Below are 25,020 nucleotides of genomic sequence, written 5' to 3'. Positions count from 1 at the left end.
ATGAAGTAAGCTCAGAGACAGCCCTCCATCTGCTGCTCCCCAAGTGCCTTCAGTTTGAGATCCAAAGCAGCACATTTTGGGGTGGCGTTTCCTGAACTTCTTCACAAGCTATACATCTTGCTACACATATCTATAACAAGAAAAACTACAATAAATATTCCAAAAAGTGGTCTCCACAAAGTGCTAAAGGAACAAAGAATAAAAACAACATGCTGGGGAATCGGAAAGGCTTTATAGGGTTTGTAGCTCCCAGGATGCATGGGCCTGAAGGATAAGCAGGTTTTCTTTTCTCTGTATAGGATTTCAATGGATGACAGCATTAAAAGAAAAGGTTAAAGAGGGAACAAAGCAATGAAAGCCAGAAAATACTAGAAAAGTGGAGGATCACTAAAATCAAGGCTGCTTGCTTTAAACAGCCTTTTGGCAACACCCAACTTCCCTTGTCCAATTCTTTGCACATTGAAGACCCTTCTTACCAGTAATTTGGTCTCTACAGCAGAGCAGGAAGGGGCTGTATGCAGATCTCTGGGTAGGTATACCTCCCACTGTAAATTAATAACCTTGCATATGGATTTACAATTCAGTCTCCAGAGTTCGGTTAGAGAGAATCAGTCCCCTAGAGCCTGATTACCTCTGAAGTCGTGAAAAAAGGAAAAAAAAAAAAAGGAGTTTCGGCCCTTGCCAAACTCAAAGAGGTCACACTATCTGAATCATTACTAATCAGGCAGTTTTTACTCACCTAGAGATCAAGAGCAAAAGATGATGCTTTCGCACCAGGGGCAGTAGGGATGGTACAGTGGAAAGGGCTTAAAAACCACTAACCTGTCAAAGGCAGTGGAAAACTGAGAAGCAACAACAGGTGTTGCGTCCCCCAGGCCTTGTGGAAGCAAAGCCTATAGAACCCACCCCAGCTGTTGCAAAGAAAATCACAACAGAAAATGCCATGTTTCTTACCCACCATTTTGAGTCTGTTGGTGGAGGGGGAACTAAATAAATAAACTAGAACAAGTTGGAGAAGAGACCCAGGAAGCGGTGTATTAAAAAAAAAAAGAGAATGAACTCTTGGCAGGTGGGGACTTAGTGAAGCAAGTCCCTTAGAAACAAATGGGAAATTAATGGCTGGGCGTAGTGGCTCACACCTGTAATATAAGCACTTCGGGAGGCCAAGGCAGGCAGATTACTTGCGGTCAGGAGTTCAAGACCAGCCTGGCCAACATGGTGAAACCCTGTCTCTACTAAAAATATAAAAATTAGCTGGGTGTGGTGGCAGGAACCTGTAATCCCAGCTACTTGCCTGTAATCCCAGCTACTTGAGAGGCTGAGGCAGGAGAATCACTTGAACCCGGGGGGCGGAGGTTGCAGTGAGCCAAGACTGTGCCACTGCACTCCAGCCTGGGTGAAAGAGTGAGACTCCGTCTCAAAAAAAAAAAAAGAAATAGAACTATTAAGATTCACACACACACACACACACACACACACACACACACACACACACACAGAGACAATCTTTTTTTTTTTTAAATCAACTATATAAAGTGCTTGAGAGTCTGAAAAACTCAACCATGGCTCAGTGTTTCAAAAACAGACCTGCTGCTGTAAGGGGAGAGTTAAGGTGATGAGTGTGCTTAGAAGGGCTCACAATTAAATGGTATATACTCAATGTCAAAAAGTACAATGTCATTTTTATTTAAAGTTCTCTACACCATACACAGATTCACAAAAACATATTCTATTTACATTAATAAACAGAGCATAAGTATCAAGATATCACTCAGAGTTTTAACTTTTGGAATTATAAGTAATAAAAGGACACAAACATTTTAAAAGCCACAAACTCCCATTTCAACTAGGGCTGAAATTCTATGTTTGACCACAGGTAGCGAATTGTATACTGGAAATACAGTAAATATAATACTGTCCTGGACCTGACTATAATTATCACATTATTTAGAAACAAAATAGGTATTTTAGAGTTACCTACCCCACCCTGAGACAGAGGAAAGGTTGGGTGGGGAGGTGTAAAAACAGAAGGCAGATACACTGTCACTCCTCCTGGAAGACTCTCAGATAGAAGAAACATAGTACTAGCCTAGACATTGCTACAATTATTACATTATCTCTAATCAAAGGAAGGGAGTATTTTAGAATCTGTCTTTCCTTGAAATAGAGATGAAAGATTAAGGGACTAAAAAAAATAGGGCATATATGCTTTCACTTCTCTGGTAACTTCTGGATACATGAGATAACTATGATACACATTCAAAACCAAGTGATACTACATTTACAGCATTATTTAATTATACGTACAGAAAGAAAAAGAATGGTTTACCTAAAAAAATTAGTGTCGCCACAATTGGTCACTCAGCAGAAAAAAAAATTAGGTCCCTCATCTCACTTGCCAATTACAAAAATATTCCAGGCTAAGTGCAGTGGCTCATGCCTGTAATCCTAGCACTTGGGGAGGCCGAGCGGTGATCACTTAAGGCCAGGAGTTTGAAACCAGCCTGGGCAAAACTGTGAGACCCAATCTCTACCAAAAAAAAAAAAAAAAAAGCACAGGGGCACGGTGGCTCGCACCTGTAATCCCAGCACTTTGGGAGGCTGAGATAGGCAAATCAGCTGAGGTCAGGAGTTCAAGACTAGCCTGGCCAACATCATGAAACGCTGTCTCTACTAAAAATACAAAAATTAGCCAGACATGGTGGCACACGCCTGTAATCCCAACTACTCAGGAGACTAAGGCAGGAGAATATCTTGAACTCTGGAGGTGGAGGTTGCAGTGAGCCAAGACTGCACCACTGCACACCAGCCTGGGTGACACAGTAAGACTGTGTCTCAAAAACAAACAAACAAACAAAAAAGCTGAGAATGGTGCTGTATACCTGTAGTCCCAGCTACTCAGGAAGCTGAGGCAGGAGGACCAACTGAGCCCACAAATTTGAGGTTGCAGTAAGCTATGACTGCACCACTGTACTCCAGCCTGGGTGACAGATAAAACCATTAAAATAAAAAAAAAAAAAGGGCCGGGCGCAGTGGCTCATGACTGTAATCCCAGCAGTTTGGGAGGCCAAGGCGGGTGGATCACCAGCCTGGCCAACATGGCGAAATCCTGTCTCTACTAAAAAATAAAAAATACTAGCTGGGTGTGGTGGCGCATGCCTGTAATCCCAGCTACTGGGACTGGAGGCAGGAGAATCGCTTGAATCTGGAAGGCAGTGGTTGCAGCAGTAAGCTGAGATCGTGCCACTGCACTACAGCCTGCACAACAAAGCAAGACTCCATCTCCCAAAAAAAAAAAAAAAAAAAAAAAAAATTCCCGCTGGGCACAGTGGCTCAGACCTGTAATCCCAGCACTTGGAAGGCCGGGGCAGGCAGATCATCTGAGGTCAGGAGTTCGAGACCAGCCTGGCCAACATGGTGAAATTACATGGTGGTGGGCGCCTGTAATCCCAGCTACTTGGGGAGGCTGAGGCAGGAGAATCGCTTGAACCCAGGAGGCAGAGGTTGCAGTGAGCCGAGATCACACCATTGCACTCCAGCCTGGGTGATAAGAATGAAATTCTGTCTCTAAATAAATAAATAATTACAGGCCAGGCACGGTGGCTCATACCTGTAATCCCAGCACTTTAGGAGGCTGACGTGGGTGGATCACCTGAAGTCAGGACTTCGAGACAAGCCTGGCCAACGTGGCGAAACCCGATCTCGTGCATGCCTGTAGTCCCAGCTACTTGGGAGGTTGAGGCAGAAGAATTGGTTGAACCTAGGAGGCAGAGGTTGCAGTGAGCCAATATCACACCACTGCACTCCAGCCTGGGCAACAGAGTGAGACTCCGTCTCAAAATAAATAAATAAATAAAAATAAAAAATAAATTCCAGATGGACCAAAAATCTAAAGGTAAAAATAAACAAGAATGTTGGCTGGGCATAGTGGCTCACGCCTGTAATCCCAACACTTTAGGGGGCCGAGTCAGGCAGATTGCTTGAACCCAGGAGTTCAAGACCTGCCTGGGCAACATGACAAAACCTACCTCTATACAAAATATAAACGTTAGCCAGACGTGGTAGTGGGCATCTGTGGTTCTAGCTACTTGGGAGGCTGAGGCGGGAGTATCACCTGAGCCCAGGGAGGTCGAAGCTGCAGTGTGTTGTGATTGTGTCATAGTACTCCAGCTTGGGCAACAGAGAGACCCTGTCTCAAAAAAAAAAAAAAAAAGTTTTTTAAAGTATATTTATACAGGTTCAAGATGGGGATTCCTTCCCAGTCAAGTAATCCTAAACTATTAAGAAAAGTCAGGCCAGGCGCAGTGGCTCATGTTTGGAATCCCAGCACTTTGGGAGGCTGAGGCAGGCAACTGCTTGAGCCCAGGAGTTCCAGACTAGCCTGGGCAACATGGTGAAACCCCATTTCTACAACAAATACAAAAGTTAGCCAGGCCTGGTGGCGCATGCCTGTAGTCCCTGGGAGGATCACTCTAGCCCAGGAGTGAGCTGCAAGCATGCCACTGCACTCTAGCCTGGGAGACAGAGCAAGACTCTGTCTCAAAAACAAAACAAAGAAACAAAAAGAGGCCCGATAATTCTGATAACATAAAATTATTATTTTTCTATATGGCAAAGCAACCCATTAAAAAACTCAAGAAGCCGGGCCCGGTGGCTCACACCTGTAAACCCAGCACTTTGGGAGGTCGAGGTGGGCAGATCACAAGGTCAGGACATAGAGACCATCTTGGCCAATATGGTGAAACCCCGTCTCTACTAAAAATACAAAAAATTAGCTGGGCATGGTGGCATGTGCCTGTAGTCCCAACTACTCGGGAGGCTGAGGCAGGAGAATCGCTTGAACCTAGGAGGCAGAGGTTGCAGTGAGCTGAGATGGAGCCACTGCACTCCAGCCTGGGTAACACAGCGAGACTCTGTCTCAAAACAAAACAAAACAAAAGTCAAGAGACAAATGAAACAAAATACAACCCATTGAGCAGGTGAAGGAGTTAATATGCATGCACAGAACTTGCAGAGAGTGATAAGACAACTCCTATTTTTCTCAAATGAGCAAAAGATATCCATAAGTAACAAATAAATGAAAAAGCCAGTACACATGGAAAAAAAGGACAAATAGTCATGAAAATCATGGATACTGTTTTTCACCCATCAGATTGGCAAAAACGAAAGATTGATGACACCAGTGATGGCAAGGGTAAAGAGAAACAAGCAAGCACTTTGAGTATTGTTGGTGGAGTAGGAAATGCTATACACCTACTGGAAAATAACCTGGCATTATGTAATAAAATAAAAAATACATATACTTCTTAACAGAACAATTTCAATCCTGGATTGCTAAACTACAGAAATAAAACCTAGATTACATAAAAATATGTATACAAGTATATTAATGACAGCACCGTCTATACTGCCAAAAAAAACTTGAGATAACCTGAATGTCCATTAACAGGAGGAATAACTGAATAAATTATGGTACATCCATTCTATGGAATATAAGGTAGTTACCAAAAATGATGAGTAAAATCTGTAAGTATTGATCCCCATGGTACACTGTCAAATGAAAGAAAAAAAGGCAGGATGTAAATATTGTGCAGTATGACACCATTTGCTAAAAAAAGGAAACTGTATACGGTTGAATGTTTTCATGTTTTTGTATTAGTATTAAGAAAGATGAGCAAAGAGATTGCTGGTTTTTCCTGTGTAAACCTTTGTTTGACATTTTGCAAATTACAAGCTTTGCTTTTATAACAAAAAAAAGGAAAATCCATGGGTTTCTTTCTTCTATTTTTTGGTCTGTTTTATCTACAATACACACAGATGTGACAGTCCCAAGGTCTCTGCAACTTACATGAGCCAATAATGACTTAGGAACACAAAGAGGACACCGGATTAGGAAAGAGCCAGAGATAAATGCATAAAAACCCAATAAACTATTCTAAAAAAAATAAAAGGCCCATTTTAAAACACAAAACTACTACTATTCCATGAGAAAGGGGGAAAAAGCTGTTTTCATGCCTTGGCTAAACATCTGAATAATTTGTCAGCATGGCTTTTGCTGGTGAAGATGTCCACCTATGAGACCCTTACCAACAAAACTCTCAATCAACAAAACTCTCAGATCCTGACTCCTTTATTTCATATCTCATCTTAAGGTAGCACTTAGCTTTGTTACTGTTTTCCAAAAAACGTTTCATTAAATGGATCAGTACTATATTTTATAGGATATCTGAATCAAAAAGTATTTAGAAAGAGTATATTTGTGGAGTCTAAAATTGAGAAGTGTGTTTTCAATCACTTCAGAAACTCATTCATCCAACCCTCAATTACTCATCCTTAAAAGGGGGCGCCCTGCTAGGCATTACTCAAAACCAAGCATGCCTGAAAACATCTTAAACATAACTGAATGAAAATCTGCCCAATCACAGGCCAGCTGCTTGCAAACTCCACCCTTGAGTACGGGAAGAACACTTTTGATTGGAAGACAGTTGTGTTTACTACCGTGTGTGGTGCAAATTGGAAAGGTCCACATGCCCACGGTCCAAAGGAAATCTCTTTTAATAAGAAAGAAAAACAAAACGGCCCGTTCTCATCCTACACTGGTCATTGTCATTAATAGAACCTCAACAAAACAGCAATTCTTGAACAATTTTGCAAGCTGGTGAAAAAATCTAAAGGCTCTGAGTTTTGGTCTGGCTGTTTTATCATCTATGTCCCTGGATATACATGTAAGACGAGCATAAATGTATTCTCAAAATACAAACCTGCCTTTGCTTCTATATTCACACAGCCCCATGCAAGACCTCAACATAGTTGTAATGTTCTTTGCTTTAATTTCCAAGAATCACTGCAACTTTTTACTTGGTTTGAGAACCCAGTTCCGTGGGCTCAGTGGTAAAATTATTCAGTATTTAGCTTAGTGGGTGTCCAGAAAGGAAGTGAGCTTCAAAAACCTCTGCCCTTAGGGAGCACAGCAAACAACAAAGTGAATGGGGAGCCATTTCAGGTGCAGAGCTCATTAGCAATTCATCTGATGGAGGAAACGAGACGACCATTGCAAGAACCAGAAAAAAATCCCAATGAATATCTAGGGCAAACTAGGCCTTAGGTCAAAGTATGTTTTGCCTCGACGGGAGTAGAATCAATCTGAAATGGACACTTCTTTTCCCATCCCAGCCATCTTTTAAAGAAAGCGCAGAGGAATCCAAATCCCAGTCTTAATCATCATTCCATCCCCTTATATTTCTGATATCTCTTCGCAAATTTGCCCCACTGAGGCCTCATAAATGTCCTAGCAGCGTTTCTTACACAGCATGAAGAAAGATCAAAGCAAATGAACCCAAGTAGCAGAAGCAAAGCCTAAGCCATGCACAAAAAAAATCCATAAAGCTTGTGTATTAGTGAAAAAGGACAGTCTAACACCGTTGATCAATAGGAAGAAAAATGAACATCGGAAGCCTACAACATCACTTCCAAATCTCACAAACTGCGTTACCGTTTATATCTGCAGAAGCAAGTTCATCAAGAAAATTTACTTTCTGCTTGCTGATCTATTACATTCCAAAAGACCACCCCCTGCCCCAACACGCACACACACCATTTTTCACAGCCTTATCTCACCAGAGAAGCTAGGGCCCCTATCAAAATGAGGAAATAAAGTGGCTTGCCAAAACTCAAACACTATATTTTACCGCCACATTAACGAGAATAACACATCAAGATCCCGAATGCTAGTTAAGTTCTAAGACTGAACAGCTTTAATCACGAAACTCACCAAGGCATTCAAAAGGGGCCAAGCCCAAACACAAAGTTTCAAAACAAAACCTCTCCCGGGTTGGGGGGGAGTAGCTGAGCTGGGAGCAAAAAGCACTACCCAGCAGCCCCGTTCGGCTACTAAGAAAGATCTCAAACTTATCAAAAACAGCCACAACTGCAGCTCCTGTCACCCAGAAGCGTAAGTAGACGAGAGCTCGAGACAGTGCCGAGAGCTGGCCTTTCTGGAGACAGCCAGGCTGAGCCCAGCTCAGACGAGGAAGTAACTGCCAGATAAAAAAGCCCCGACCAGCTCCAACTGCAATCTCCGTGCCTCCCATAACTGCCCACATTCCCGCCCCACTTGGGGCTCTGGGAGAAAAGGAACAGGGCGCAGGTCTCCTGGGAGAGGCTGGGGACCACAGGTCCGCGTCTTCGAGAGGGCAGCGGCAACACTGGCCGAACTCTGAGGCTCCCGGGAGCTCAAGATTCGAGAGTCTGCTCCGAAGGCGTGTTGGGGGGAACGCCGAGAAAGGGTCGCCCAGGAGGCGGGGCCTGCCGGCTGCAAGCAGCAGCTCCGGGCGCCCTGGCCGCCCCCCGGGGGTAACAGGGGCGCATACCCCGACGCGGAAGCCATGCCGGCAAGAGCTCGGGGTGCCGAGGTGCCGGCGGGGGGCGCTAAGGAGATGCGGGGGCACGGAAATGGGTCACCCCCATCCCACCGCCCCCTCACAAAGGCCCCCGGGGAGGCCGCCCGCAGGCCCCGCAGCCCCGGCCTCGAGTGCCCGACTCGGCCGCCACTCACCGCTAGGTCCTGGGGCACCGCCCCGCTCATGGCCCGCACCGTGCCGGCCCGCCAGGCTCGAGTGCGCAGCGCAGGCCCCGGATCTCCGCTCGCCGCCGCCGCCGCGGGGACTGAGGCCGAGGCTGAGGCCGCAGTGTCCGCGAACAGAAGCAGCAGTCGCTTGCCCACCGGGGAGGCCGCCGCGTCCGCCATCGCCGGGGCCGGCCTGACCCGCGCTCCCGCCCGCCGCCTCCCACCGCCTCCGCCGCCAAGCGCCCGATCCGCCCGCAAGGCCTCCCTCCGCACCACCCGCGGCCGCCGTTCCCCCCCACCCCCCCCAACAGCCACCACCAACCACCGGCGCCGCGCAGCGCCCCCCGTGGCCGGGAGCGGAGCCGCAGCCTGGGCCCCGCACAGCGCCCCCCGCGCTCTGGAGCGGGGCGGCAGCTCCTGGCCCCTCGCAGCGCTCCGCCCCAATCTCCCCGGGGCCTGCAGTGCCCCCTGCGGTCGGGAGGGGAATTGCAGGTTCGGCCGGGGTAGGGAAGTGGGCGGTTCCTTCAGCTTCCCCCTGGCACCATCCCTGGTCTCAATCTTCCTTTAGGGAGTCGTACATATGAGAGGGCTTTTTAGCTTGCTCTCCTCGGATGCCAAAGACATTTACGGGGTAAGAGGGTGAGGGGCAAGGTACCTAGAGAGTGGATGTTTTGAGCTATTTAGTATCTCCAATACCCCCACTGATTTCCTATCCTGAAAATATGAGCCACCCAACCTGCTGTCTTGCAGGAAATGTTCTCCCCATTGGTCCATGAGACACAATATCTTTCTTCTCATTGGCCCATAACAGCACCATTCTATACTGCCAGTATTTCTTAGGTTCCTTTCCAATTGGCCAATGTATTACTTCCATTGGATGCATAACACCACTCTTTCCACTGACTGAAAGCCAACGTGCCCCCCCCCCCATCTTGGTGTGTTTCCTAAAACCGACCTAACTTCTTCCCCTTCCTAGTCTACCAATGTTATTAAGTCTACGTGTTTCTCCATTCAACTCTTAGGGGAACTGGAAATAGACCAGCAGTAAAGGGGTTCTCTTAGTAGCACCCCATCTTACCATGGAATTAGTGGGGCTGGGGGCAAAGAAAATTCTGTAACTCGTATCTGAATGCATTTAATACAGGTGTGGGAGACTGGTAGCTCCTGATTAGAAAAGGAGCCTGTAGAGAAAGTGAGATGCTGAGATTTTTGGCTAGATTGTTACCCACAATAAGCAACAGGAAATTGCCTCAATCATGTAAAGTTGGCAATATCAGGGACTAGCACGTTCCATGGTCTCATGGATGCGGAGACTGAGTATACACAAAACGAGTACAAAAGATAAAGGGTCTAGTAATAACCCATGACTGTTGCTCTAAAAATGACTTTTTTTCATTGATTTTCCCTACAGACAGGAAAGAGCAGTAGGTTCTGTGCCTACCCAGCTATCTCCTGTCCATAACCTTGTCTACACCCTTGACCTACTTTTCTTGTAACAAAAGGCTTAGGGAGAGGGGTAACCAACTATTGACTTTATACTTTTACTAAAGTATAAAACATATAGGAAAATCATTCTAGAACCAACCCTGTGGAGCGCCAAGGAAACATTCCTCCCTCCACTTCTTTTTAACTTCCATCTCCCACAGCCAACCTGAGGCCTGACTCAGAATGTTTTTCTGGGCTGAGAGCCACCTCTTAAAGCACATGGCCCATAAGCTGTAGTTGGTAGAAGGGGAACAAGGGTGAATCCATACAAGATCTATCTGCCTTGCAACTTTTCTATCAAAATTAACTGCTGAGATTTTCTCCCATACAGAGATTTAACTACTGCCCCAATGTCCAAGGCTGATTTCTCAGCAGAGAGACAGAAATGTACCTAAGTTCAGGGATGGGAAAGGCAAAAAGGGAAATGCATTCAACAAATGTGGCCAGCACTTTTCATGTGCCAGGAACTTCCCAAAGTGTTGGGGACACAATATTGAATAAAACAAAACTCTTGCCCTCATGGAGTTTACATTCTTTCCTATATTAACAAGACTTCAGGAATGAAAAATGAAATCACACTTGGCCTCACAGAAAATAAACAGCAGAAAAATCCAACAAAAATAAACTCAAAAGAAAGAAAGGGGGAGACAAAGTCATTTTAGATGTTCAAACTTTACCCCTGCTCAAGCAGTAGGTGAAATGAAACATCAGTTTTAAACAAAAACAAATGTAATTCTAAGCTTCTTTAACTACATGCCACTGCCCTCCACTTCCCAAAAGCCCTTCCTTTGTTTCCAGCGCAGATAACAACCCTCACTTTTTCTAGGGTGTATTTGCAGCCCTGCAAAGGTTCCTGCTCCAGGTAGTCAAGTCAATCCTGTCCTCCTGAGCACACTTCATTGGTATTCAATGATGAGTGCCACCAATTTGAAGCAGGAAACCAGGACATAGGCTAAGCAACTTGACTCTTCTTGCTGCCTGGCAAATTAACACCACAACTGGTAAAGAAAGGCTAAGCCTTAGGGACAGAGGCTCCTGCCTGGATCTCTGAGCAACTACACTTCACCTACACACATTGGAAGAATGTCAACATAGAGAGAAGAAAGCGTAGAATAGAAAGGTCTAAAGAAAGAGTGAGCCACATAGCTTCTTTCCGCAAACCAACACTCCAAAAGGAAACATTAGGGAAAATACTGTCTTCTACAACAAAAGAGAAGCTTTACAGCTAGGATAATTTTCCAAAAGCAGTATTTTTAGGATGGAAAAATTGCCTAGGTCTTTGGAATCTGAATTCTGATGACTAAACCTTTATCTCTCCAGGATGTAACATGTGAAAACTTAAGAAAGATCCCTGGCCGTCTCCCACCCTGCCTTCTCCCTACTTCCCAAAGCCTACAAACCAATCTAGACAAGTTCCTGACTGTACCATAAACCATCTCTCAGGGAGCTGGAATGCATTAATACTTGACTTCAACTTGCTGGAAGTGAGAGTGACAGCAGGCAGGAGGAGACAAGTATAAGTGCCAGGGAAAGAGAGACCAAACCAGACTGCCAAAAATAACCAAGGCCTTAGCAGAAGCCTGGGCCACAGTATAACATCCTGACATGGCCGGCAAAGGGCCTAGGGTCCAAATACTGCCCCTTTTTGAAAGGTTGACCTACATCTTAGAGGAAGGGGCTGAAAGAGTTAGGTGGCCTCCTACCCTGCTTCTTCCTTGTCTGTCTTTGTGGGGAAGGGAAGAAGACACTGTAGTACACAAGGTTGCTTGGGAAAATGGATTATTCTAATAAAACTTTATTTTTTCAAACACAGCCACAGAGGCAGAACCTCATGTTTAACACACACAGACTTATGGATTTTTTTTTAATATAAAACAAAGTTTACGAAAATTTTTTTTCCACTTTTTGTATTTGTAATCCCATTAGCACAGGGACTTTGGCAGCAGGTGGGAGTGAAGGGCAGCTGGGCTGCCACTGGGCAGTCACTGGGCACAGGAAGAGAGCACCAGCCTGGGGAGTGGCTTCACTCACACACACAGGGATACTCACCTACTGGCCAACCACACCACACACACAGCACAGATGCAGACATCTACCCAGTGTCAGCCACATGCCCTGGAGGTGTGCTCCACTCTGGGTAAGCCCAATATGTGAAAATTCAAATAGTCAAAACAGCTAAAGTGAAGGGAGGTTGCTTGCTTTACAAAAAGAAGCAATCATAGGCTGCTTTTAAATGGTCAACAGTCCAAATGCATTGAAAAACAGCATTTGGTTTACACAGAACTGTTGAAACAGATCTACTGTGTAAAGCAAAATGAACCACTTCTTGAAAAGTGTTCCAGGGCCACAGGTTCTTAGATTGGGAAGCAAGATGATAGTTCTGACTAGCTTAGTTTTCCAGACTGAAAGTAATGGAATTAAAATAATGATAACTGTAGACCTTCTCCCCTAAGGATGGTGCCCTGGGGCTTTGGGGAAACCAGGATGGAGGCAGAATCACTGCCTCACTTCTTCAGCTTAGGGCCTGCAGAAACTCACTGGCATTGCCAGTGACCTGTGGGAAGCTGGCACAGCCAATCTGCAGCAGAGAGCCCAGGGATGAGGATACCCCAGAAGGAAAAGAAGTTGGCACCAGGGAAATTATGGCCTGAAGAGGGAGAAGAGCCAGGGGAGGAATGAAACCATAGATGGGCAACTCCTGGGCTCACGGTTTCCCTGGATTCTCCAGAGGGCCTCTCTGAAGCCCCTAGAGACCTGGTAGCCCAGTAGTAACTAGCCAGGAGATAGGGAGGAGCCTCTGAGGGCCAGAGGCTTAAGAAGACATGGCCACCTCCTCTCTGGAGTGGAGACGAGGAGGCTGAAGCCTCACTGATGCTCCTGACGTGCAGGAGATCCAGAAAATGTCAGGTTCAATTCCATGAGGAAGAAAACACAAAGACCTTGGTCTTCTTCCCTTACAAGAGGAACTGGGTCTTAGGAAACCCTGGAAATTGAACAGAAAAATGCCCTTCTTGCCATAAAGAAGAAGGGCAGGTCCAATTTGGTCATGTAGGGTCTAACCAAAGCTGGACAAAACCTCACAAGCTACTGTGGGGTCAGCTTCAGTATGTGTTTCCACTGGTGCCAGCCCTACCAAGGTACTTAAACCCATCACTGTGGCCACTGGGACCAGCTGTCCTGGCTCAAGTTGCGGGTGGGAAACAAAAAAGTAAATTCAATCCAATGACAACCAAACTCCCAACTGCTTCTCACAGCCTTTGCTTTATACATCCTCAGCCAATCCCTCGGTGAGCCCCAACCTCCCTATGGTCTCTCAGGGCCAATTAAAGGCAAATAAACACTTCCTGGCATGAGTGGAAGACAAGCAAACTATTAAATGCCAACCACCCCTTCCTCCTTCTCAAGCAGGTCGAAAAGGCTGGGCCTGGATCTTGTAAGAATTGGTTTCCTGCAGTCACCTTCCCAACAGCAGTGCTGGGGTGAGCTCACTCATGTCTGCTGGGGACTGAATGCCACTTCTGTTGCAGGTCTGCCTCAGTAGATGCTGCAGACCAATACAGGGCCTTCCTACCTAGTCTATGACCTAGAAGGGCAGAGGGTGAGGGAAAAGGGTCCCATCAGCAGAGGCAGAGAGAGACAGAGAGAGAGTCCCTCAACCCTGCGTCAGTTGCCCGTGTGCTGTGTGCAACTCTATTCAACAGGGCAAAAGAGGCAGGTGGTATATAGCCTAGACAATCTAATGAGAAAAAAAGGCCAGCTCAGAAAAAATATGGTGACACCCCCCACCTGCATTCCCCAATATACTAGATCGAGCTAGTGGGGAGGGGGTGGGGCTGAGGAAAAGATCATTAGCTGAAGTCACAGCACTTAAAACACCCTGCTGTGCCCCAAAATGAAATCCTTTGCAGAGTCGGTGATGCTATGGATTACAAGCCTGGTTCCAGAGCTATTTAGAAAAAAGGAAAACTTTGCGCCCTCCTCTTGACTCCTTGAGCAAACCCAACATCCTGTAAAAAACTCAAGATCCCGGGGGTATCATGATACTCTGCTGTTAAGGAGCAATTGCCTTCCTTCCCTAAGGCTACGCAAACACACCGTTCCACAAGTACACGCCCATGCACGCACACACTCTCACGCAGTTTCTCTGAGGAGGCTGACTCAACCCCCCACCCTGGCCAAATTCTAAGACACAAGTGCCCTTTGAAGCAAAGGGGCTAGTGAAATTCCCCGAGCTGGGGTCGGCAGACCCGTTCCTTCCCTGCCCATTGCTCTCTTCGTGGCAGGGATACTCACACTCAGGGCCGCCATGGGAAGGGTCTGCTCTGGGGCTGTCCCTCCCGCCACCAGCTCCGTTTATCTTGTCCCAGCCAGTCTCTCGGCATGGTCGAGCTTGCTGGAGCGAGAAGATTTCCGGCTGCCCTGAGTCGGAGCCCTCCACTCACCCCCATTCCCAGGCTTGGCCCCCAGCCTTGGGGCCTCGACACTTGTTAGTAGCCATGAGAGAGTCAGTCTGTGTGGCCCCAGGAAGTAGCCTCTCAGTTTTAGTTCTCCTCAATCAAATTCAAGTCCAGGTCCCCAAAGTCCTGCTGGCACAGTGTCCGCTTGCTCAGCGCCTGCCGACCCCACCGCACAGCCCCCTCCTCCTCCTCTTCGCTTTCACTCAGCACCTGGGAGGAACCCCCAGTGGGGCTGCAGGAAGCAGAGAGGGGTGGGGGGCTACAGGCCATGAACCACGGTGGAGAGATGCTGCTGCCTTCCCGGGCTGTTTCTTGGAGACAGAGACCTCCTGAGTATGGTTTCTGTCAAACAAACAAAGAAGACAGTTACACCTGAAGGCAAGAATTCTAAGGCTTTAGGGTAAGGTTTGTAAACATTCTTTTTTTTTTTTTTGAGACGGAGTCTCGCTTTGTCACCCAGGCTGGAATGCAGTGGCATGATCTTGGCTCACTGCAAGCTTCGCCTCCTGGGTTCACGCCATTCTCCTGCCTCAGCCTCCTGAGTAGCTGGGACTACAGGCACCCGCCACCATGCCCAGCTAATTTTTTGTATTTTTAGTAGAGACGGGGTTTCACCGTGTTAACCAGGATGGTCTCGATCTCCTGACTTCAAGATCTGCCCGCCTTGGCCTCCCAAAGTGCTGGGATTACAGGTGTGATTTGTAAACTTTCTGACAAAATTTGGCGCCCATTATTTCCATTGGATTCAAGAATAGAAGCTCTGTGAGGGCAAGAACATCATCTGCAGTGTTTCACTACTCTGTACTGCCAGTGCCTAGTCAGAGTCAGTAAATATTTGCAGATGGGATGGACGACTCTATGAAAAAGTTAAATCAATTCTTTTTTTTTTTTTTTTTTTGAGACGGAGTCTTGCTCTGTCGCCCAGGCTGGGGTGCAGTGGCCGGATCTCAGCTCACTGCAAGCTCCGCCTCCCAGGTTTAGGCCATTCTCCTACCTTAGCCTCCCGAGTAGCTGGGACTACAGGTGCCCGCCAACCCGCCTGGCTAGTTTTTTTGCATTTTTTAGTAGAGACGGGGTTTCACTGTGTTAGCCAGGATGGTCTCGATCTCCTGACCTTGTGATCTGCCCGTCTCGGCCACCCAAAGTGCTGGGATTACAGGCTTGAGCCACCGAGCCCGGCCTAAATCAATTCTTAAAGAGGTTTGTAACCCAGTGGTCTAGAAAGAATAATATGAAAAGAGTGAGCAAGTGCATACATACAATAACTATACTCAAACCAGGAAGTCAAAAAACATTGGTCTAACAAATGAATACACTGTAGCAGCCCATCTTGCTTCAGCCTTCACAGAACCACTTTGAAGCAGTGACAGGCAAGTGGCAAAACCAGCTTTGGGCACAAGGAGTAGGTACTGATGATGAAATTTTTTGCAGCTTATGCATTCTTGGAAAGGAGGGAAAGTACCTCTTGCAAGACAATTTGGGATCCCTGTTGGAAGGTTTAACATGGGTCTCACCCCAGTTTCTCTAACTCCCAGGATTAAGGCATTTCACAGGATGGGGGGACTTTCAGTACTAAAACTGGGACAGTCCCAGCCAAGCTGGGATGGTAGGTCACCCTGAGAGCTAAAGGAGGTGCTGTTGGTGGCGGAGGGGAGATGGGAGCGGCAGGGTAATGAAGCTAGGGGCTAGCTCAAAAGCGGAAACAGAACAGAGTCCCCACACTCCCATGCAAGCTCCTCTAGTCTTGTTGGTCCCACCTGATTCATCTTGTCAAAGTCCAAGGAAGGCCGCAGACGCCGGGGGTCCTCCTCGTGGCGCCGCTTGACCCCAGTTTTGCGGGCATCCAGATCACAAGGCTGTGAGCGGCTTCGGGGAAGGTTGCGGAGACCTCGAGGTCGCCAGGGCAGCTCTGGTGAGGATGCAGGAGAGCTCCGGGCAGAGGGCAAGAAGCGGCTTGCCTGCGGGCCCAGGCTGGGTGACAAGGAGAAGCGGCGCTGAGGTGGGCAAGGTGACAAGGACTCAGCATCACTCTCCCAGGAGCCACTTTGAGGGGAGGCAGCGCAGGGTCGAGAGGAATCTTGGGCCAGGGCCAGGCTGAAGAAAGGAGGGCTATAGGGTCTGTGGGCTGGGACACATTGAGAAGAGGCACTGGGAGCTTGGAGGAACCTGAGGCTGGAGACCCGCTTCGGGGGGCTCTGGTGAGGCACCTGCGGCCCACCCCCTCCACCACTGCCCCGGTGCTTGATGGGAGTCCACAGCTTGGAGGGGGCGGGCCGCCACACTGGCTGCCAGCGAGACAGGTCCACGGGCACTGAGAGTGAGCGGCAGTGCCTCTTGGATGGAGGGGCAGGGGGCACAGGAAGCTTCTCTGGGTCTGGGGGCTCAGGTCTTAGGACTTGGGAGAGGGGCTGCTCCTTGGGGGAGCTTCCCCGACTGGGTGGTCTGAGGTGCAGGCTCAGGCCTGAGGGATGGTAGCTGAAGTTGAGGCTGTCCTGGAACTCAGCACAGGAACAGTGGGGCAGGCCCCTCCAGGAAGCACCTTCTGGAAGGCATTTGTAATAAAAATAATATTAATGATAGCTTACATTTTTTAAGAACTTACCACGTGCCACACAATGTATGGAGCATTTTATGTGAAAATTTCCAAAAACTTTATGAGGTAGGTAGTATCATTATCATTATCTCCATTTCACAGATAAGAGAAATTCAGTAACTTTCCCAAAATCACACAGCAATCAAAAGACCAAAGGAGGGGCCGGGTGCGGTGGCTCAAGCCTGTAATCCCAGCACTTTGGGAGGCCGAGACGGGCGGATCACTAGGTCAGGAGATCGAGACCATCCTGGCGAACACGGTGAAACCCCGTCTCTACTAAAAAATACAAAAAAAAAAACTAGCCGGGCGAGGCAGCGGGCGCCTGTAGTCCCAGCTACTCGGGAGGCTGAGGCAGGAGAATGGCGTAAACCCGGGGGGCGGAGCTTGCAGTGAGCTGAGATCCGGCCACTGCACTCCAGCCCGGGCGACAGAGCCAGACTCCGTCTCAAAAAAAAAAAAAAAAAAAGACCAAAGGAGGATTCAAATCCAGGTCTGTCTGATGTGAAGGCCAGGTTTTTAAACCACTACGCTCTGTTGCCTCCATTGTGACCAACTACCTGGAATCAAAAACATTTCATCTACTGCCTGCCATTCCCTCTGAAAGGTAAAAGAAGTCAAAAGAAACAAACACGATTGTGTGTGTCCTGCTCATCCCTCCCCCGCCCCTCCCCTACGCTTGCTCTGGATGCTGAAAAGCAGGCCTATGCTCTCCTTCCTTGGCCTTTCCTCTTCTCATGTGTCAACAGCACCAAGTCAGGAGTTAGTACTGCCAAAAAGTAAGAGGTAATCAGGCAGGTAAGAGATCACTTTTATTCCTAGGGAGGGCAAACAGGGTGGGGAAGGCCTTTGACAGTGAAACCTGGGCTTGGGAAACCCTAAGACTTTGTGCTACTCATCTTCCTTTGTGTCTGGCCACCCACATATTCCGATTCCCTTCCCCTAGGCCTTCTCTTAAATCCAAACAGATGGAGGGACCAAGAGAAGGAAGGGAAAATGGACTAAAAGAAACAATCCTCACTCACTGTATTCCAACCAAAATTGTGACTTTTGGGAGATGGCTCATTAAGGGACAAAGGGCCTAGTCCAAACTCCTCTGCAGTCCAAGCTGGCTGGAATTCTGCAGGGGCTGGATATTTGGGGCAAATGACAAGTATAAGAAGTCAGACTTGACGGTGGCAAAATTCATACTGAGTGTATTTGGTCTATAGTTCTTCCCTCTACTAACCACTACGAGGGCAGAGACCATGAGTTCCTGCTCTATACTTATGACACAACACCTGGCTTTCAGCAAGTCTTTGATAAACGGGAGGAAGAGACTGAATGAACATGTTTTTGCCAACTCACTTCCCTTGCTAGGTATCCTAGAAAAGAAAATGAGATGCAGAACAGTTGAGCAGCATGAGTTAAGGAGTTCTGACTGTCCACCAGTGATGCCTCCATCTAAATGTCCCTACCATCAGGGGCCCTTTAACTGACTAATTAATAATCTAGGAATTTATACCTCAGATATATTTTCACATGTGAAAAAATGACATATGTACAAGGTTATTCACTACAGTTTCTTTTTTTTTTTTTTTTGAGATGGCGTCTTGCTCTGTCACCCAGGCTAGAGTGCAGTGGGCACGATCTCGGCTCACTGCAACCTCTACCTCCTGGGTTCAGACAACTCTCCTGCCTCAGCCTCCCAAGTAGCTGGGAATACAGGCACCTGCCACCATGCCCGGCTAATTTTTGTATTTTTAGTAGAGATGGGGTTTCACCATGATGGCCAGGCTGGTCTCGAACCCCTGGCCTCAAGCTATCTGCCCACCTCGGCCTCCCAAAGTGCTGGGATCACAGGCATGAGTCACCACGTCTGGCCCACTACAGTTTTATGTACTGAAACAAGATTGGAAATAACCTAAATGTACATCAATAGAAGATTCGTGAAATAAGCCACTGTACATCTATGCAGTGTAATAATATGCAGCTATATATAACAAGGGAATGCTCAGCATTCTGATAGGGAAAGATCTCCTAGCTATATTAAAGTTTTTTTTTTTTCTTTTTTTGAGATGGAGTCTTTCTTTGTTGCCCAGGCTGGAGTACAGTGGCGTAATCTGCACTTACCACAACCTCCGCCTCCCGGGTTCAAGTGATTCTTCTGCCTTGCCCTCCCGAGTAGCTGGGATTACAGATGTGCACTACCATGCCAGGCTAATTTTTGTATTTTTAGTAGAGGCAGGGTTTCATTGTGTTGGCCAGGCTGGTCTCGAACTCCTAATCTCATGATCAGCCCACCTTGGCCTCCCAAAGTGCTAGGATTACAAGCATGAGCCACTGTGCCCAGTGATTTTTTTTTTTTTTTGAGATGGAGTTTCACTCTTGTTGCCCAGGCTGGAGTGCAATGGCGCCATCTTGCCTCGCCGCAACCTCCGCCTCCTGGGTTCAAGTGATTCTCCTGCCTCAGCCTCCCTAGTAGCTGGAATTACAGGCATGAGCCACCACACCCAGCTAATTTTATATTTTTAGTAGAGATGGGGTTTCTCCATGTTCGTCAGGCTGGTCTCAAACTCCTGACCTCAGGTGATCTCCCTGCCTCAGCCTCCCAAAGTGCTGGGATTATAGGCGTTAGCCACCAGGCCCGGTCCTATTTTTTTTTTTTTAAGGTACAAAATAATATATAGTATGCAACCTTTTGTGTTAAAAATGTGGAAATAAAATAGGTGCAGCAAACCACCACGGCACATGTATACCTATGTAACAAACCTGCAGGTTCTGCACATGTAGCCCAGAACTTAAAAAAAAAAAAAAGAAAGGAAATAAATATACACATTTGCTTCTTTTTATATACAGAAATTCTAGTCACATATACTGTGTAAGAAACTTATACTTTTAGGGAGGTGGTAGAAGCTGAGTAGATAGGGAACAGGAGAGTAACACTTTTCTCAGCATAACCTTTTTGTTGTTATTTTTTAAATTTTGAACCATGTGAATGTATTACCTATTCAAAAAAATAGGTTATACAAGTCTCCACAAAGCTAGAATAAGAGCAAACCAACCAGATAACTTTCATGCTATAACATGAAAGACAACTGCCAATCTCAGAAGTTGACCCTGGCAAGAAAGTTCTAGAGGTAGGCTTGCTAGCCCTGTTCACTGGAAACCAATGATAGAAATGTGTGGAGAGAGGAATGGGTATACACATATACACAAACACACACGATGCCTTACCAGACACAAGCTGGAAAGGGTTCCCACAGTTGGAGATGTCTGCATGATCAGGCAAAGGCTAAGAAAGAGAGAATATCCATCATGATTTGGATTCAGGACACACTGACAGATTTCTAGGAAGCCCTCTTCAGTTCTCCTCTGCAATTCATGAGCTATAGGGATGTTAGGGACATTAAGTGTTCTTCCTCTCGTCTTCCCAAAGTTAGTAAGTCAAACAATCCACATCTTCCAACATCTCAAACCCTTCTCCACCCAAGTTTTGTTGTCCCTTCTCTATAGGTGGAAAAATCCCTGCCCCCTTCCTTTTGGGCTGGGTTTTGAGCCATTAGTGGGCTCTTCAGGTTAAGTACCATGATTCATACAGCACAGGACAAGAGTAAAGTAGTAGCAACAATCAGCCTCAGAAAAAAGGGGGAGGGGGTCGTGGAGAAGCAGGAAGACTGGTCTTTTACCAGACTGATGCTGAAGCGTGTGCATTTCAGCTCATCCAGAGTCTGCTTCTGTAGCTGCTCAGTGATCAGGGTTATCATGATTCTCCCCAGGATTTGACTTGCACACTTTGGAGCAAATGATGGATGTCTTCCCTGTTGTTCTTCCAGACCTCACTCGTAAGCCGTCTTCTGCCACTGCAGCACCATTCTAGCACCATTGGGACTTCCCTCTCCAGTCATGCCTGCTGAGTCTGCCAATTAGAGGGACCAGCCCCAAGTGATATTAGAGATGCACCTGGTCCAGAGATGGAAAATGCATGGCACACATACCACAGCACCCCTAAGCCAGGCCTCTGGCAGACATCAATTGATCACAGCTCTTTCTAGCTAAGCCTAAACACAGCTTCAGAAATTATGAACTGGCAGTCCAGATATGAAATAAAATAGAGTTGGCAATCAAGTTGAAACTTATTTGCTACCCTTAACCTGGTTCATGCTCTGTTGTTTCTAACTGGAATACCAGCAGCACTTAGAAAACAGCTGCTCACATGAGAGAGAGGGATGCCCAAATGATTATTTCCCTCGAGATCAGCCCAGTATTTTATCTTCTAGTCAGAAGTGAAAAGAGGTACCCTTCTCCTAAACTACAGAAATAGTAATAAGAGAACAAGGAAGAACAGTGGTTGTAGGCAAGACTTTCTGCTTCAGACCTGAGTACATAGGATTTTATGTCCTCCTACAGCCTAAACATTTGATATATTATTGTTTTCCCATAGATATGGTGTTTGTTTTCTTATCAAATGGGAAGAGGATAAGGAAATGATCAGGGTAATTCCAATACATTTCAACTCTACAGACGTTATAAACAATTCCATGACTTTATTCAACTAAGTTTTTAGCCTGATCTGATGCAAAGTCCATGGATACAGTTAACCAAGATTCTTTCTCATGGTCAACTTCTGATAGAAGCAAACTAACTGTATCAGAGAACAGGCTTCAAGCCCACACAATTACCTGAGGGGCCTTGCTCAAGGGAAAAGGGGAGGTTAAGCCAGTGTCTTGATTTTATTCTGTCTATTCCCGGAAATGACCAGCAAGCTGACAGCTTACCAGAGAATGTGTGTAGCATTAGCTAGTCAATAGAACAAATCATCAAGAAATCTAATTATTAGTCCAATTTGCTAAGAGTTTTGACAAATCATTTAATACTCGCTGGCCTCAGTTTACCCATATGTAAAGTGGGCAGAATAATCTTAACCTGTCACAGGAACAATATAACATATTAAAATGTACAAAATGTACCATCTGGCCTATAAAAATCAGGAGTCCACATAGACTACCATTTCTTGTTCCCGTTTGTGAATCTTCAAGGCCTCAGAATGTCAGAAGTAATGAAATCAATAAGATGAAGAAGGCAATAGGGTCTATCTCTCTGGCTGAATACCATCCTCCCTCACCTGTACACTAAGAAAAGCCCAAGAGGGCTGTTCCTTCTGTGACCTTGGGGACAGATCACTCTACAAAGAAGAGGAAATTATCTCTACCCCACTCACACCTCAGGAGGAGGCCATAAGGAAGAGCAAAGAGATAAACCTGTATGTATTTGGAGTTCTTTGGAAGAAAGGTGCAAGAGAAGTCAATCATCGTTATAGTTAACTATCATTTTCATGCATAATTATTACCACCCTGAACAAAATTCTAGCTTCCGGGGAGCTCTCTTCAGCTGCTTCCCCTATATGCTTACGGGAGAAGCTAAAGCTTATATTACTTCTGCTCCTGGTTTCTTAACTCTGCTGCCCTCAAAGATCAACCAGAGAGGGAACCTAAGTGCAGGATTTTACCCCCGAGACCCCAGGCCTCAGGCTAACCAGCTATGAGGAGCAGGGAGTGAAGCAAACTCTCTAGCTTTTCATGAGGCATTTGGACAAACAGCAAACTCCCAGCCATCTCTAGGATCAAGTCAAGAGAGTGAATTTGTGTTTTTCTGCATTTTAATTGTTGGGATGTGGCCACACACAGCGGTAATTGGAACAATGCAACTACCACCACGCAACTGATACTCTCAGCCTGAGTTTCCTAAAACAGGCCAGGCTGAGAGGGGGAACAGAACGGAAGCCATAAGGAATCAAACCAGGACACAAAAGAAGGCAAACCAGCTCCGCGAGGGGCCTCCTCTTTCTCAAGCAGGCATTGAAAAAAGTGTAAGAAGCCCTCTCTTGCCGCCTTCCTTCCCCTTCCATTTTGTGTATCTGAAGGGTAGAGACAGCCCTGAACAGTCACTAAACAAGTTAAAACTTCTCAGTTTAACAACTGGCACGGGGCTCAGCCCTTCAGAGAGCAGCAGGCCGCTAGGCCCTCTCAGCAACCCCACCAGGCCTAACTCTCAGTTCAGGCTTTCCCTCCACCAGCAGCCCCCAAAAATAAAGATCAGACCCCCACCCCATCTCCTATTGGATGGCAGTAACCCCTGACACTCCTGTTTCAGGGATGCTGAGGTTGTGCTGAACCTAGACAAGGTAGGATCAGGTCAGGCCAACAGGGAGGAGAGTCACAAATCCCTTGGGGACCTTCCCCCCAGGTCCCGGCCCCACACCTCTTGGGGAGACTGAAGGAAAACATGAGGAAGGCAGGGAGGTGCATGAACAGGTAGGTGGAGACCTGCCTGCTCTTCCTCCATATGGTTCTGCTGGGGAAAGGGGTGACAAGTGGGGAACACCCCTCCCCCCACCCCCATGAAGAAGCAAAAGGCTAGGCCCCTCCAATCTTCAACCTCTCCCTCTGTTGCCCTGCCTGTCCCCGCGGGGTGGGGCATGGGGCGTCCGCTGGTCCCCGGAGCGGGGGGGCGCCAGGGCTCGCTCAGGGGGGGCTGTCGTTCGCCTCTTCCCACTAGGTTCCATCATCTGGCCGCGGGAAGCGAACTCAGGACGCAAGGGATGGGGAGGGTCTGGGACTTAGCACTTCGCCACCCCCTCCCCCACCGGGTCCCGTGCTCTCCCCGCGGAGGCGGCCTGCGAGGCCCGGCCGCGCGGGCGGTCGGGCTGGGGGAGGGGAAAGAGGAAAGGAGGGAGGGACAGTTGAGGTGCCCGCCCCGAGGCCCCAGCGCCACCTGCCCTCCGCCACCTACCGCAGCTCCTCCAGCTCCCAGGGCCGCGGCCGGAGCAGCTCTGAGCGCTCCGTTCGCCCCACGGTGTCCTTAAAAGGCGCTGGCGCGAACCAACGAGTCCCTGAGGAGAGTAGTGGGACAGCTCCGGCTCGCAGAATCCCCCCGAGCCACCCACGGAGAGGGCAGCTTCGTGTCGTGTCTCTCTCAAAGTCTCTCTCGGACAGCGCTGTCGGGAACGAGCCTGGCGCTTTGATTTAGGGATGGGGGTGGTTTCCTCACTAACGAGTCACCCCCTCCAAAATATCGCAGAAAGTGGACGGTCCCAGTTGGAGGTACATCTTGAAACCCGCGGGGGAGGCCATGTCGGGAGAAGGTAAACAAAGGCATCGCCCCTGCCCTCCCTCCCTCCATCGGCCCAACTGCAGCCTCCCACTCGGTTCGGCCCGCGTCATGCAATTAGCCACAGTGCCCCTCACCTGCTCGGCTGCCCCGCCCTCCACGACCACCTCTTCGAAGGAAGCCCCCTTCCCCCAGCAAAGGACCCGTCCGCGGCGTGAAGGCTGCTGGGAAGTGTGGTCCAAGCGCCGATTAGGGCCTGCTCGGAGTCCCAGGAGCCGCTCTTGCAGCTGCCGGATCGGCCTGAACCTTAAAAACCCAGAACTTACAATGGTTGCGGGGACGTTTCCACTTGGTTCTGTAATTTGCACTCACCCAGAACACTTTGTAAAGCTCAGGATAGCCCAGGGCTGTTCACTCCCTCTCCTCTCTCTCCGCCCCCCCTCAGCAGGATGAGGTAATGGGATTGTGATTATGACATCATAGGCGGTTCAGTTGCTTGCGTTTGTTGGGGGAGGTGCGGCGAGGTGGGGAGAAGTACGGTGGTTACACTTTCCTTAAACAGAAAGGGAAGGAGGAAACAGCCAGATGGGGAAAAGATGTTGACGGTGCTATATTTCCACTTCAGGAAGACGAAACCACCTTTTATTAAGTCTCCACCACTACCACCACCTCCCACATGAGCCAAAGTTTAAGTCTTTTTTAAAGACACGAATGTAGACGTTAGTGTGTGAAGAGGTTGGGTTGATGGTTTCTGGCTCTTATGTAAATTCGAGTCTCAGCTAGCATCACAGATGGTTTAGGGAGTCAAGCAAAAAAGTGGATAAAGGAGAGGC

The 25,020-nt window shown here is 47.7% G+C and overlaps 2 protein-coding genes across 11 annotated transcripts in view; both read right to left on the bottom strand.

Moving 5' to 3' along the window:
- KDM3B (lysine demethylase 3B) overlaps positions 1-8,822 on the bottom strand; it is an 86,365-nt gene extending 77,543 nt beyond the window's left edge. For 6 of the 7 annotated variants that reach the window (XM_078005238.1, XM_015140983.3, XM_078005239.1 and 3 more), the window contains exon 1: positions 8,555-8,822. In XM_078005238.1, the coding sequence (XP_077861364.1) occupies positions 8,555-8,746 (192 nt within the window). In that variant the 5' untranslated portion in view covers positions 8,747-8,822. Of the gene's footprint in view, positions 1-7,771; positions 7,894-8,554 lie in introns of those variants that run through there. The other variant, XM_078005241.1, reaches the window with a different exon arrangement.
- Positions 8,823-11,813: 2,991 nt separating this feature from the next.
- FAM53C (family with sequence similarity 53 member C) lies at positions 11,814-24,620 on the bottom strand. Of its 4 annotated transcripts, none has more exons than XM_028849275.2 (5): positions 24,325-24,620; positions 20,767-20,996; positions 20,315-20,372; positions 16,266-17,050; positions 11,814-14,850 (listed from the first exon to the last, which is right to left on the bottom strand). In XM_028849275.2, exons 2-5 carry the CDS (start codon positions 20,842-20,844, stop codon positions 14,593-14,595), a joined length of 1,179 nt encoding a protein of 392 aa, XP_028705108.1. In that variant the 5' UTR covers positions 20,845-20,996; positions 24,325-24,620; the 3' UTR covers positions 11,814-14,592.
- Positions 24,621-25,020: the final 400 nt, after the last annotated feature.

The sequence above is a fragment of the Macaca mulatta genome, chromosome 6 (assembly GCF_049350105.2).
Source record: "Macaca mulatta isolate MMU2019108-1 chromosome 6, T2T-MMU8v2.0, whole genome shotgun sequence".
Taxonomy (NCBI): domain Eukaryota; kingdom Metazoa; phylum Chordata; class Mammalia; order Primates; family Cercopithecidae; genus Macaca; species Macaca mulatta.
This window is presented reverse-complemented; position numbering and strand designations above follow the sequence as displayed.